General features: G+C 44.2%; 1 protein-coding gene across 1 annotated transcript in view; it reads left to right on the forward strand.

The window, feature by feature from the left end:
* The first annotated feature begins 317 nt into the window (after window positions 1–317).
* The window catches only part of ARIH1 (ariadne RBR E3 ubiquitin protein ligase 1), a 45165-nt gene continuing 32291 nt past the window's right edge, over window positions 318–13191 (forward strand). Inside the window, exon 1 of the mRNA XM_066636001.1 lies at window positions 318–917. Coding sequence (XP_066492098.1) covers window positions 543–917 — 375 coding nt within the window. The 5' untranslated portion in view covers window positions 318–542. The remainder of the gene's footprint in view (window positions 918–13191) is intronic.

The following is a 13191-nucleotide window of genomic DNA, read 5'->3' on the forward strand; positions in this document are numbered from 1 at the left end:
AACATGGCCGGCCACACTCGGCCTGAGGCGAATCTTTTCAGAGGGGGAGCGAACAGGCCTGGCGGGGTCGTGGCTTGAGACTCCGCCCACTCGCGGGAGAGTGGGAGAGACGCCGGTGACGTCTCTCACGGTCAGTCACAGGCCTGGTGGGGGCGTGGCTAGAGGCCCCGCCCACTTGCTCGCGAGAGAGAGCGCGAGCTAAGGCCTCTGGAGAGGGAGAGCCTCGAGGAGGAGGGGGTGTGCCCTCGCTGCGGCTTCGCCCACCCTCCCGCACGAGCGGCGCCGGTGACGTCATGACGCTCGGCTGCGCCCCGCCGCCGGCGTCGGCTTGCGTGCGTCGAGGTGACGGAGCGGGCCGGACGCGTCCCTTTGTTGGCTCAGCCGCGGCGCCTGTGAGGGGAAGCGGCGGCGGCGGAGGGGGTGCGGCGCGGGCGGCGGCCCTTGGTAGCGGCCCGCCGGAGGGAGGCGCAGGCCGGGGCGCGCGTGCGGGCCGCGGGGCCGCCCCTCTCCCCACCAGCGCGGCCGCGGCCGGCGCAGCCGCCATGGACTCGGACGAGGGCTACAACTACGAGTTCGATGAGGACGAGGAGTGCAGCGAGGACAGCGGCGCCGAGGAGGACGAGGACGAGCCCGACGAGGAGGACGAGCCCGACCTGGACCTGGGCGAGGTCGAGCTGGTGGAGCCCGGGCTGGGCGTGGGCGGCGAGCGCGACGGGCTGCTCTGTGGCGAGACGGGAGGCGGCCTGGGCCCCGGCGGCGGCGGCGGCCTGGGCGGCAGCGGCCTGGGCGGGCCGGGCCCCGGAGGCGGCGGCCTGGGCCACGAGCAGGAGGAGGACTACCGCTACGAGGTGCTCACGGCCGAGCAGATCCTGCAGCACATGGTGGAGTGCATCCGCGAGGTCAACGAGGTCATCCAGGTGCGCACGCCCGCCCGCCCGGGGCTGCGCCCTGCCCGCACTTTCCTGGGCGTAGGCCCCACTGGCCTTAACGGGGCTTTCTTCTGAGTAGACCCCTGGTGCTGGGCTCTGAGGATGCAGCCCTGCCCACGCTTTCCTGGGAGTAAGCCCACTGGCTTTGATGGGGCTTGCTTCTGAGGAGACGTGCCTAGGGTTGGGCTCTAAAGTTGCAATCCTATGCACACTTTCCTGGGAGTAAGCCCTAATGACTTTAATGGAACTTTCTTTTGACTAGGTATGCAGAAGATTGGGTTCTGTGTGTGACCAGGAGAGAGCCAGGGGAGAATAGGCCCCACATGGGCCACATCTTCTATAGCCTTGGCCACTTGGGTGGCAGCCCACCTTTTCCTTTCCCCCCCAGCTCTTATTTGTCACTGAATGGGGGAGGGGGAGCACTTTGTCTCATGGCCAGTCTTAGAACATAAGATTGGATGGGGGGGGGTCCATTTAGTCTGGCTTCCTGCATCTCACAGTGGCCCACCAGATGCCTCAGGGAGCACACAAGACAGCAAGAGACCTGCATCCTGGTGCTCTCCCTTGCATCTGGCATTCTGAGGTAGCCTACTTCTGGGAAGTTGCACATACCCGTCATGGTTTGTAACCCATGATGAATCCTCCAGAAATCTAGTCCAGTTTCCTGTATCTTATGGTGGCCCAACATATGCCTCAGGGAGCACACAAGACCTCAACATATTTGCATCTCACTGCCACTCCACTGCATCCTGCATTCTGTTAACTCTCACAGGCCCCAATGAAGAATGGGTTTAACTTGGGCTACTTTATTAAACAAAAGGAACCAATCTGATTGCAAGGGAAGCAACCCTATGTAGTTGGTTGTAGTATATAGAGAATGTGGGTTAAAAAAATTAGGGAGCATCTCATGCATTCAGAAAGTGTTCCCCTAACACCCCTTTTGGTGTTGTAGAGGTTGTTGGGATATGAATCTGAGGAGTTGCATGTGGGGTGGGTGGGGGAAGCACCAGGAATTGCTTCCTTCTGGATTTTCTTTTCTACATTGTGTATTGCTGCTTATTGCAGGAGAATGTCAACAGGGCAGGTTCCAGGAATAAGTGGGGATCAGAGGGACTGGTTTTGTAGTTGCCATTACAGCCTCAGAAGCCAAACAGGGCTAGAGAGCTTTGTGTTTGTATTTCTTGTTTCTTTTGCTTAAAAGAAGCATGCTATAGGTAATCAGGTTTTTTTTTGGAAATCTGTCATCTTTATTTAAATAGGCTTGAGTCTTCCTACTTCTAGAGTTCTTGTCAGTGCTGGAACAATACTTTCAATTGAATGTGAATTGCAGGAAGAAAGATGCGCCCTTATGATAATTTAGGGATAATTTTTTAGCACTTGTAGAAAATCAAGTTGCATAATTTGTGCAGCTTGTTAAAACGGTTGTTCATCAAATTCAAACATGAAATGTGTAGAATTAAACTATATTGTTGGACCATGTGTCACGGTTCCATGCCTAGTTCCATGGTTGCCTGAGATTTGGACATGTACGTAGTAACTGTTGTTAAGGCAGTTTGTAGTGAGTGATTTCTGTTGACAGGACCTTTACTGTAAAGTTTTAATAGTCATACTAAACAGCCTACTAAGAGTTTACTAAATATTTTACTAAACAGTAGGAAACGTAAAAGTGTTTTGTATGCATACTGAAGATTTAAGAAGTATTCTTGATATTTGAGAAGGTAATAGTGGTGGAATGATTCTGGCTAAATGTTTTTTAGTAATGGAGAACTATAATATTTAGCATTTGTATAGTGCTGTCTGAGTGTGCAGACTGTCTCACGTGTATTGTCTTGATGTAACACTTCAACAACCTTCTAAACAGAGTGGAGTCTGAGAGCGAGCCCAACTAGTGAGTTTTGTGGTAAAGATGAGATGTGAACCAGGGCAGTCCAGATACCCAACTCAGGGTGCAATCCTAACCAATTTTCCAGCACCGAGGTAGGGGCAATGCATCTCTAAGGTAAGGGAATAAACATTTCCTTGCCTTGAGAGGGCCTTCATGACTCCCCCCCCCCCCAACTGCAGGATGCAACACATGCCCCATTGGCACAGCTATGCCAGTGCTGGAATGTTGATTAGAATTTGGGCCGAGGGGCCCAATCCTATCCAGTTTTCCAGTGCTGGTTCAATTGTGCCAGTGGGGTGGGCACTGCATCCTGTGGTAGAGGGGTAATCACTGGGGCCTTCTCAAGGTATGGGAACATGTTGGAGTTGGAAAGTTAGATAGGATTGGGCCTTCAGTCTTTTAGTTAATGCACTGTATCAACTCTTTTCAAGTGATTGAGTATAATTCAGAAACTGGTTGTGTGTGTTTAATTACTAAGGAAGTTCTTAAACAATGCCATAGTATTACCTCTTTGTTAATTCTCTTTGGTTTTATGCAGAACGCTAAGGGATAGGTTTAGGTTGTTCTTGGAGATTATTATTCTTATGGCTTTACTAGGGATAAATGCTCACTGGTGGGATACCATAACAGGAATAGGTATTCAGTCCATATGTAAAAACCCTTGAATATATCTCTCCTTTCTCTTCTTTCAGCAACACTTTACTTTGGAGCTAACTGAAAATGAAGGTGCTAAGATGAGGGTGCAAGTATTCCTGACTTTCCATGAGTTTCTACAGGCCCTGATAAGAGATGGCATGGGTCTTATCAGATGCAGTGGTGTGGTCATGTATGCTTAATCCTTTTCTCTGTGAAGTGTTGGTTCAGTTAAAAACTTCTTCCCATTCAGACCTAGCACTTCTTCCCCTATAGGTGGGGAAGCTGCTGTGAGAGGTGGGATACCAAATTTTGATGGGATAGACTGTTGAGGGGGAAGCCTCCCGTGACTGCAAAAATATAGAAAAACAAACTGTCAATGTGCTCCACGTATCTTCCACGTCCTGTCTAGATTGTCACTCTTGTTGCTGGGGTAGAAGGAAAGAGAAACATAACTGTGCCATTGTTCTTCTTTCAATAAGAGTTGACCAAATGAAAGATGAGTTAGGAGGGGTTGGGCTGTCACTGTCTGCTGTGGAGGCACTAGGCCAGGGCTTTTCAAACTGGGGCGTCAAGATGCCCTAGCCTGTGGGCCCTGGCCCCTGCCCCCTTAAGGGGTGGGGGCAGCCTGGAGGCAGGGAGGAGGTGCTCCGCTTTAGCGGAGGTGGGGCACAATCACTCCGCATCTACTTTCACTGCTGCAGGGAGCCCTGCTGCAGGTCGCGCCAGGCTCCCCGCGCCCCCGGGAGGCTGCAGGGGCTTGGGTATGTGTACCCAAGCCCCTGCAGCCCCCCTGAGCGGCGCAATCCTGGGGATCGCGACGCTGCCTGCCCCTGCTGCCTCCCCCCTCCTGCCCACGCAAGAACTTAGTGGCTCTCAAACTCTCCCAGAGAGTTTGAGAACCACTGCACTAGGCCAGTTTACAGAGGTTTCTACTGTTGTTCTTCATTTAGATGCCCCTTCTTTAAGCCTATTTAAGCAAGGAATTGCAGAAGAATATTCCCTTGAGGCGAAAGGCGTAAATGCTATAAATAAATTTGTATTGAGCACTCTAGAACTCAGAGGGACTATCTTGGGAGCTGTAGTTTGGGGGAAACTGGGATGCATATAGCGAACAGGACTCAGAAGATCTTGCCAACAGCCCTCAACCTGTAGTTGAGGTACTTTGGCTAAACTAAAAACTGAACCCAGTCCTTTAAGGGCTTTGGGTGGGGTTGTGAGAAACTAGAAAGGGAGTGATGATTAATTTCTGGCCTGCAGGCCTAAGCTGCTGTGGCATTCCCTTCTTCCACTACATTTATTTTAGAATACTTGCAAAGTTGTCCTTATAGGGAAGGCTATTGTATATCTGATTTTAGAAAATACTCATGGAATAATTCTTATTAGAAGTCATGTTGAATGCTTCATAGCAGTAGTGTAAGCGTCTTGCTCCTTGTGGGCTGTTGTCTTGAGAATTTTCTTAGGTGAGAGGAAACAGCCAAAATCTACTTATTCAAATAATGTTGGTTGAATGTTTTATAAATAGTGATAGGCATGAATAGGTTGTGCTTACCTATTCAAATCAAGGAGACCCAGATTTCAAGCTGATCTCCAGTTCAGTAGTATGGAGGCATGGAAAATGTTTGGGTAACAGGGTGTCTCCTTACTGGACACTTCCAAGGTCAAGTTTTAAGGTTGGATTGTGTTCAGACAGTGAAAGTGCTTCATTGGCTGGATCCTTAATCGTATGCAGTTCTTACTGAGTTGCATGATCACTTCAGCCTCTTGGCAGGTTTTGGGCTTCCCAACTTTTGTCCCTTACCCAGATTTTGCACGAGATTAGCTAGTGCATTTTTTTGTCAACTGCTTCTACCCAGTGAAGCATTCTTAAGGTTCCTTTCTTCAGGAAAAGGGAACAGTGTAGAATGAATGGATACCATTCTGCGGTGAACTCGGCGAATAACTGCTCTGTTTACTGAAAGAGGCGGGGTTGTTTGCTTGACACCAAGTGCAGTATCAGAAGTTCATAATGAACAGGATGATGCCTTTCAAATAGACTCTCTTGTTTAGTGCTGATTTTCATAAATATAATGGATGTAATTTTGCCATTAGTTAATTATTTTGACTAATTCTTACTCACTGAAGTTCTCAAATGTTATACTTCAGGAATCTCTTAAAATCTTGTGGACTTGGGTATTCTGGTTTGTAAATGATACCTAAGTGTATATTTTGCCATTTGGGAGTTAGGCTAAAATAAAGTTGAAAGAGAGCCTTCCTCGTGCTTACCATAGTGTTGATTATCTAGTTGGGTGTGCAAATGTAATGCTGGCTTTATTCTGACCTTATGGTCAAGGAGATAGGGGTTGGTATTGGTTTCACAATTTAATGGCCGAGTATCCACCTTGCATGCTGAAGATCCCAGGTTCAGTCCTTTGTGTTCTCAGACTGGAAGAACCCCATCTGAAATGCTGAGAGCGCTGCCATCAGTCAGCATTGAAAATACTGAGCTAGATGAACTCTTGTTTGATTTGGTTGATAGAAGCTTCATATGTATATACAGAAATAGATGAAGTGGCTACTCAAAATCCTTTAGTAAAAAGCACCCACAAGTGACCAGACGCAGAAGTTTGTGTACATTGAAAGAGTTGGTTATGTTTTTGCTTTAAACTTTCAGGCTATTAATTTGTGGCACATAATTTGTTTTAGTATTATGGCAGACAGGCGTATAACTCTCATAGGCTCATTTGCAAGTCTGACCTATAAAGCAGCTACCATGTGGAAGAAAATTTTTTTCATGTAGGACTGTTGATCAGCACATTTTCTGGCATGTTTCTGCAGTTGTAGAGAATTCTCAGGATTCCAGTGAGATCTCATAGGTTGCACTAAAACATATTAGAGAGTCAGTTATCATAGAGCTATATGTAGACACACCCGGAACCAAAATAATTTATGCTAAGCAGTGATGTCAAAATCTGCAGACACTTTGCAGTATAGTCTACATTTTTTAATACTTTAACTTTTGACATTTTCCAACTGCATGTGATAAAGAATTGGCTAGGTTTCAGCAAAGCAACTCAACATCCTTCTTGACAAATAGCTTATTGCAGTGTTTCCCAAACTCCTACAAGTTTTTTTTTTAAACCCTCTCCCACCCCACCAGCAGCATGATCCTGGGGATGACCTTCTGCCTTCCCCACTTCCCAACCCTTAAAGGGTTATTTGTCAGTACTTTCCAGGCTGGTGGGTCACAACCCACCAGTTTAGGAAACACTGGCTTATTACATTCACTTCTTAAGCCACCGTGTGAGTAAAACTCATGTACAGGAAGACTGGCCTCTTGAGCTTTTTAGCATTTGTTTGCAATCACAAAAGGTGAACTACTGCCAAATTGGAGAAGTCATATGTACATCTTCCTTACAGACAATGAAACTCCCAGTAAGGATTACTCACCACTATTCTCTTTTAAAAATGGAAGGAAACTCAGAAATGTCCAGGGGATCAGTGCCACACTTTTGTGGTTATTTGGAACCTTCTCTGGTCTTTATGTTCACTTTGTGCCCTTGCTGCTTGAAATGGCTTGTGGATGGACGGTACAGTCATCTTATTTCATCAGGTGGAAAATGAGCCATGCTATCAATGTGCCAAGTTCCTCCTGCAAGGGCATGTAGAGAGCTGTTCTTTGGTTTCTGACCAACAGTTCTGGAACTTCTTTTCCTTAGAAAACTTTCAGAGCTTGTGCTGGTATACTTTTCTGTGAGAGCTACAGAATTTTTCTCTTTAGGCTGTCATTCAGTGACAAGGATTAAATTAGTGTGGTGTAACTTAAACTGCATATTTTGGCTTTGATTTAACTATATTTTGTCTTGTCCACTGGGGAAGCAATTGGACCAGAAATGGAATTATGTCCACTTACATTGGATTTCCTCTTCTATACTGAAAACTCAGACTTCCTGGTCTGAAGGTGCTTTGGGCACATCCGTTCTAAAAGTGGAAGCCAGTTGGGGCATGGCCATGCACCCAAGTGGGAGGAGTAAAGGAAGTTTGTAGTTATGGAGGAGCAAGAGAACAGATTGAGAACTGTTCAAATTCAGGAAGAATGTCTGATGAGTTAGTGCTTACAGTGGCAAGATAATAATGAAGAGGTTAAACTGGTAATTTACTGGCCCTCCCCCCAGCTGGATGGACTTTTCAACTGTATTCCTGCTTTCCAGCAAGCGCACAGTACTGGGCTGGGAAGAAGTGGCTGTTTTGACTGCCTTACAGACTTCCATACCAATACATGTGCAAGGTGTACAAAAATACAGTGTTGTCAGAAAAGGTTTCCTAGTAAGAATGATACATTATTAGAATAGGATGTGTAGGATTGTTCTGGGGGCTTTTTGCCATATGCTTTTAAGCATACATCCAGCTTTGAGTTTAGTAACCATTTCGGAACGCAGGTGACTATTTTCTACTTCTAATAGTTCTGCATGTGAAAGATTAGTCTTATTCCAAAATGGCTTTTGACACTGGGCCTGGGGGACCCTGCTGATTTACTAGTACATTGGCTGTCAGCAGAATGCTACTTAGACTGGAAAGGCTCAGATACAAATCCCTACTTGTCTGCATAACTTGCGTGGTGATCTTAACCACATGTCTCTCTTTCAGCCTAACCTACCCCACAACTGAGAATTAAAGGGATTGTGTGAAAGGTGAGATAAATATAAAATACCCCAAACACTTCTAACTACTAAAATGATGAAACTTTGTCATTGCTTCCAGTCAAAACACCAACAGTATTTTTTCTAATAGTGTTCTAGAGTCTAAACAAGCATCCAGTTGGAATAGCATTCAAAGTCTCATACTAGCATTCTAAAAAGTCTTGAACAAGATTTGAGATTTGCAGTAATACATGTTGAAGTTGGTTTTTAGTTAACAGATAAATGTTCCTCATTTAAGCCTCATAAAAGGCTTCCTCATTCTTGAATGTGATATGTGAAATATTACATTAATTTTTCCTGTTGGACTCAAACATCTTGGATTCCATGTAACATTATTAAAACAGGTTTATTTAAAATATTGCTGATATTTCCTGCTTAGCCTACTAATAGTGGCAGTTATTTAAGAAATGGCTGTTTTTTTCAGTGTTCTAGCAACTTGAAGACCCCTGATATATTTCTGACTTCAGTAGGATTGCCTGGAGGAGTTGGATAGTTGTCTTTTTGCCACCAGTAGTCTTAGTCCTCAGGGCAACTGAGCATTCCTGTTATCACACCAGCACAGACCTAAGTAGAAAGGGTATGTTACGTAACACGTTGCTGTCTGAGGGTTTAGAATAAGCTGGCTGGATTTACGTGGCTTTTGTAGGCTGCAGATATTTTCAAAACATGCATAGAATGTGGCCATAGTTTGAAGAGTTTTTGAATGTGAACTATTTTAAATACAAAGAAATACTCCTAATATAAGACACTTGTGTACCTTCAAATCAAGTAAGGAATCTCCTGTCTAGTTTTTTTCCCCTAGGCATAGTCCTGTTCCATAAAAATAATGTCCGGTCTTGTACAAAACTTGAACAAATTGTTGTTGCTCTATTCAATCACTTTTTTGTTGCTCATAAACCTAACTTGTTCATTATCAGTATCTTGACAATTTTGAATAGTTCTGATTTCCCTCAAAGCTTTTGCAAACCAGTTCAGTGGACTGACTTAACAATTTGAGTCTTCCTCAGAAGGTTGATCTTTACAAAGGAGTAGTTCATTTGATACTATTGTAATAGGGAAAATACTGTAAATAGCCCTGGACAACTCTAGATGGGGAGGGAAAAGGTGGGATATAAGTATTTTAAATATAGTCCTATAAAATTAATTACAGTACTGTCTAAATTTAGTTTGTGAGGAAATACTGTTAATAATAATCTCTAGCTCTTTTTTACATTACACTGCAAGCATTCCATGGATAGTTGTTTATCAGTAGCACAGCACTCTGTGTAGATTCTACATCAAGGCAGTTATGAAGTTCATAAACTCACTCTGTTACTACAAAAGCTCAAAATTTGCAGGAAAAAATGCCAGACCATACTTGTTATGGTATTTATAAAGATGAAAACTGGTTTTGTGTTGGTAGGTTGGTGGTTTACTGCACTGCTAAAAGTGTTCCTGTGGTGGTGGTGGGGATAAACTAATTAGTCCAAGTATTAAGACTTAGAAACACTTCAAACACTTCCAGTGGTAACAGTGTTCTATCAGATGCACACTGAATTGCTGAGTTGACGCTTTATTGAGTTCTAGGTGAAATTGTGTATTCAAATTTATCAATTAAACTTGAGTGTTCATGTAAATCAAGTAGAACTGGCCAAAATATTAATATATGAAATACGTTGCATATTGAGAATGTTTGTTGCATATTGAAAAAATTGAACATCTTTGAAGAAAATCTGAACATGTTAAGATAAAATTAATAGTAAAGGCAGTTCTCAGTTCACATGGGGATTGTGTTTTCTGGAAATCTGAGCATATATTAAACTCCTTAATTTAAAATATTTTTCCCATGGGAACCAGTGTAATTGGTATAGGTTAGGGCAGCATTTCTCAAACTGTGGGTCAGGATCCACTAGGTTAGTGGTACTCAAACTTTTCCAGCCAGTGGCTCCCTTGACCCCCCTGGCTGTTGGCCATGACTCCCCATCATGTTCCTGATGGCTGGAAGTGACATCATTAAACAGGAAGTGGGCAGAAATATTAATTATATTAATCATATCATTAATTAAATGCAGATATTAAAAAATATTAATACACAGCAATATACATGCTTTATAAATTATCAGCTGCTGATCACTGTTGGAGACAGGATGCTGGAGTAGGTAGATTTTGTCTGGTCCAGGAAGACTCATTTTTTAACTTTGTAAGCATACCAATAGAATTCTTTTATCAAATGAACTTTGTGAACAACCAGTCTGACCAACATTACACACACACCCCCCTGTGAACCCCAATCCAGCTAGTCATTTCTTCCATTCTCCTTGGATAGGATTGGACCCTTTATTAATTTAATGAAATTAAATTTTTCCAGCAGCTGGTGGGGAAAACAAAAATAGACCATGAGCTGATAAGGGTTTGGTTAAGAAGCTGATTTGTCTCCTATACTAGGAGATGCACAGCTCAAGCCTATGCATGTCTACTCAGAAGTAAGTTCCATTAGAATCAATGGGGCTTACTCCCAGGAAAGTGTGGATAGGATTGAGCTGGCAATCACTTCATGACTGATAAGTATTCCCTTCAAATAGCAAGATTCATCACTTTAAAAATACAGCCTCTCCTCTTCAGTCAAACAGCAAGATGAATAAATCACTTTAAAAACAGTACCCTATTTCTGCTGCTGGCCAAGTAAAGTGTGTGCTTGTCTCTCCCCTCCCCCTTTGCCAACTGCATGGAAACAACTTTAAGACCCCTGGGAAGTGTTTTATTTGGGGAGGGGGAGGAAAGCAGGAAGGTTTGGAAATTGAAAGGGGGGAGTGGAAGAGGGAGGGGGTTGAAAAGAGAGATTTCACTTTGATGAGAAGCGATCCCATGCTGGGAACTAGGAACCAACCAGACAAGGATCAAGGAGGGTTTCTTTCTGATGGTCAGCAAGGATTGCAAAATGAGCATGCTTGGTACTTGCCAGATGGGGGTTGGAGTCGAAGAGCTTTGGAAACAACATGCAGCTGACACAGAAGGCAGCAGCCTTGGAGTGGAGGAAGAAGAGGGTGGGACGGCAGCAGCCACTCGCAGCTGAGCAACTCCCGTTTCTTCTGCTTTAAAAAAAAGCTCAGAAGATGGGCTTGTATTCTGCCCAGGGGTGTGACTGTATCGCTGCGAGAGGACATCCCGTGCCTCTCCTTTGAGTTCCTGACACCTCCCTAAAGAGCCGCGCATCACAGTTTGAATAACACTGCACTAGGTGGTTTATGAGCCAGTTTCGGGTAGGTCCCCATTTATTTCAGTATTTTATTTTAAATATATTAGACGATGCCAGCATGGTATGTGACTGCATTTGGTGAAATGGCACACATCTGTACTTTTAACAAGCTGCTTTGTATATGCTTTTAACAATGATAGTAAATGGGTCTTACTCCTGGGTAAGTGTGGGTAGGATTGCAGTCTAGGATTGTTAAAAAAATTTGTGCTTGATGATGTCACTTACAGTCATGACATCACTTCTGGTGAGTCCTGACAGATTCTCATTCTAAAAAGTGTGTCCCAGTGCTACAAGTTTGAGAACCACTGGATTAGGGGAAAAGTTATCGGATATGCTGGTAGATTGGTGGCTTCTGCTTGCCCAAGATGGCATAAAGGGCAGGTTGAGGAGTGAGGTTACTGGAAGTGGCTGTTGAAGGCTGAGAAACCAGTGATGAAAATAAAGATGCTGTTAACAAAACCAAGAAAGTGGTAGGTCTGTGAATGCATTTTATTTGTTTTATTTTTTGGAGGTAGAGGAAACTCCCCATATCCCACAGGAAGCTGCCAGTGTCTGGGTTGCTTGCTAGCAACTAATTAGTAGCTAAATAACCACTTTATTGCAAAAAAATTGCCAGTATTAGACTTCCAGTATGAATTTTCAAATCGTGCTATTTTGAAAACAGGCAAATTAAATGTTAATTGAGAACAGCCTATAATTTACTGTAATATACTTTATGGGTGGGTGCGGTTTGTGCGTGTGTAATATTTTAGTATATGGTATTATATGCTAGTATATTAGTATGTGGCAATGTTTGTGAACAAAAGTTCACACAGTGTTTGACCTTGGACAAGTCATGCACACCCAACCTATACTGCCTCACCCAGTGGTTATGAGGACAAAATGGGGGGTAACCTCATCTAGGTATAGTACCCTGAGCGCCTCCTACAAATCAATTGAATGTGTTTGAGCCTTTCATGGAAATATGGAGGTGACACTGACAAGTTATGTCAGTGGTTTTCAAACTCTCTTGGAGAGTTTACACCGCTGTAAGTCCTTGCAGGGGTGGGGGGAAGGAAGAGATGCAGTTCCCAGGATTGCGCCGCTCAGGGGGGTTGCAGGGACTGGGATGCATTCACCAGTCCCTGCACCAGCCTGTCGGGGGTGTGGGGAGTTATGTGATGAACTTATGTGATGTTATGTGATGAAGCCAGTGAGTTATGTGATGAAGCCAGTAGAGGTGGCTGTTCTGCCCACTGTTTCTCTTTAGTTTATGTCAATTGCACTCCTTTATGCCCCTTCTGGCAATGTGGAATAATTGACTGCAAGGGAGCTCATGTCATCTGAGACTTACTGTGAGTTAGGCATGTGTCAGATTTGTTTCAGTTGTTTAAAAAAAAAAAAGGTGGAAAGGCAGGAAAGTGGTTTAAATTATTTTGTTAATCTTGAGTTATTGTATTCTAGGAAAAGGCCAGTTAATTTACTCAAGACTAATTAGTTGTTCATAATGGACACAAGCCTAGATGGATTAGTGCAGTGATTTCCAAACATTGAGCCGTGACTCCCTGGGGAGCCTCAGAAACCAGCCAGGGAAGCTGCAGAATCGTATTGAAGAACCCACTGCCCTATAAAATGTAAAAGATTGTAGCCCTAATGGAGAGCTGCCGCCAATGACACAGTAGGCCAAGGGAGCTGCCAGTTGAAAAAGTTTGGGAACCATTGCATTAGTGCTTTAGTGCAGTATACTTTTGCACGTTGTATGTTTGCATCTAAGCCCTGACTACAGTCATGAGACAGGAGATTTCAGGAGTTAATGGTATTTGAAGGCTCTCCTAGAACTATCCCTGTTGC

Source organism: Tiliqua scincoides, chromosome 8 (assembly GCF_035046505.1).
Source record: "Tiliqua scincoides isolate rTilSci1 chromosome 8, rTilSci1.hap2, whole genome shotgun sequence".
Classification (NCBI taxonomy): domain Eukaryota; kingdom Metazoa; phylum Chordata; class Lepidosauria; order Squamata; family Scincidae; genus Tiliqua; species Tiliqua scincoides.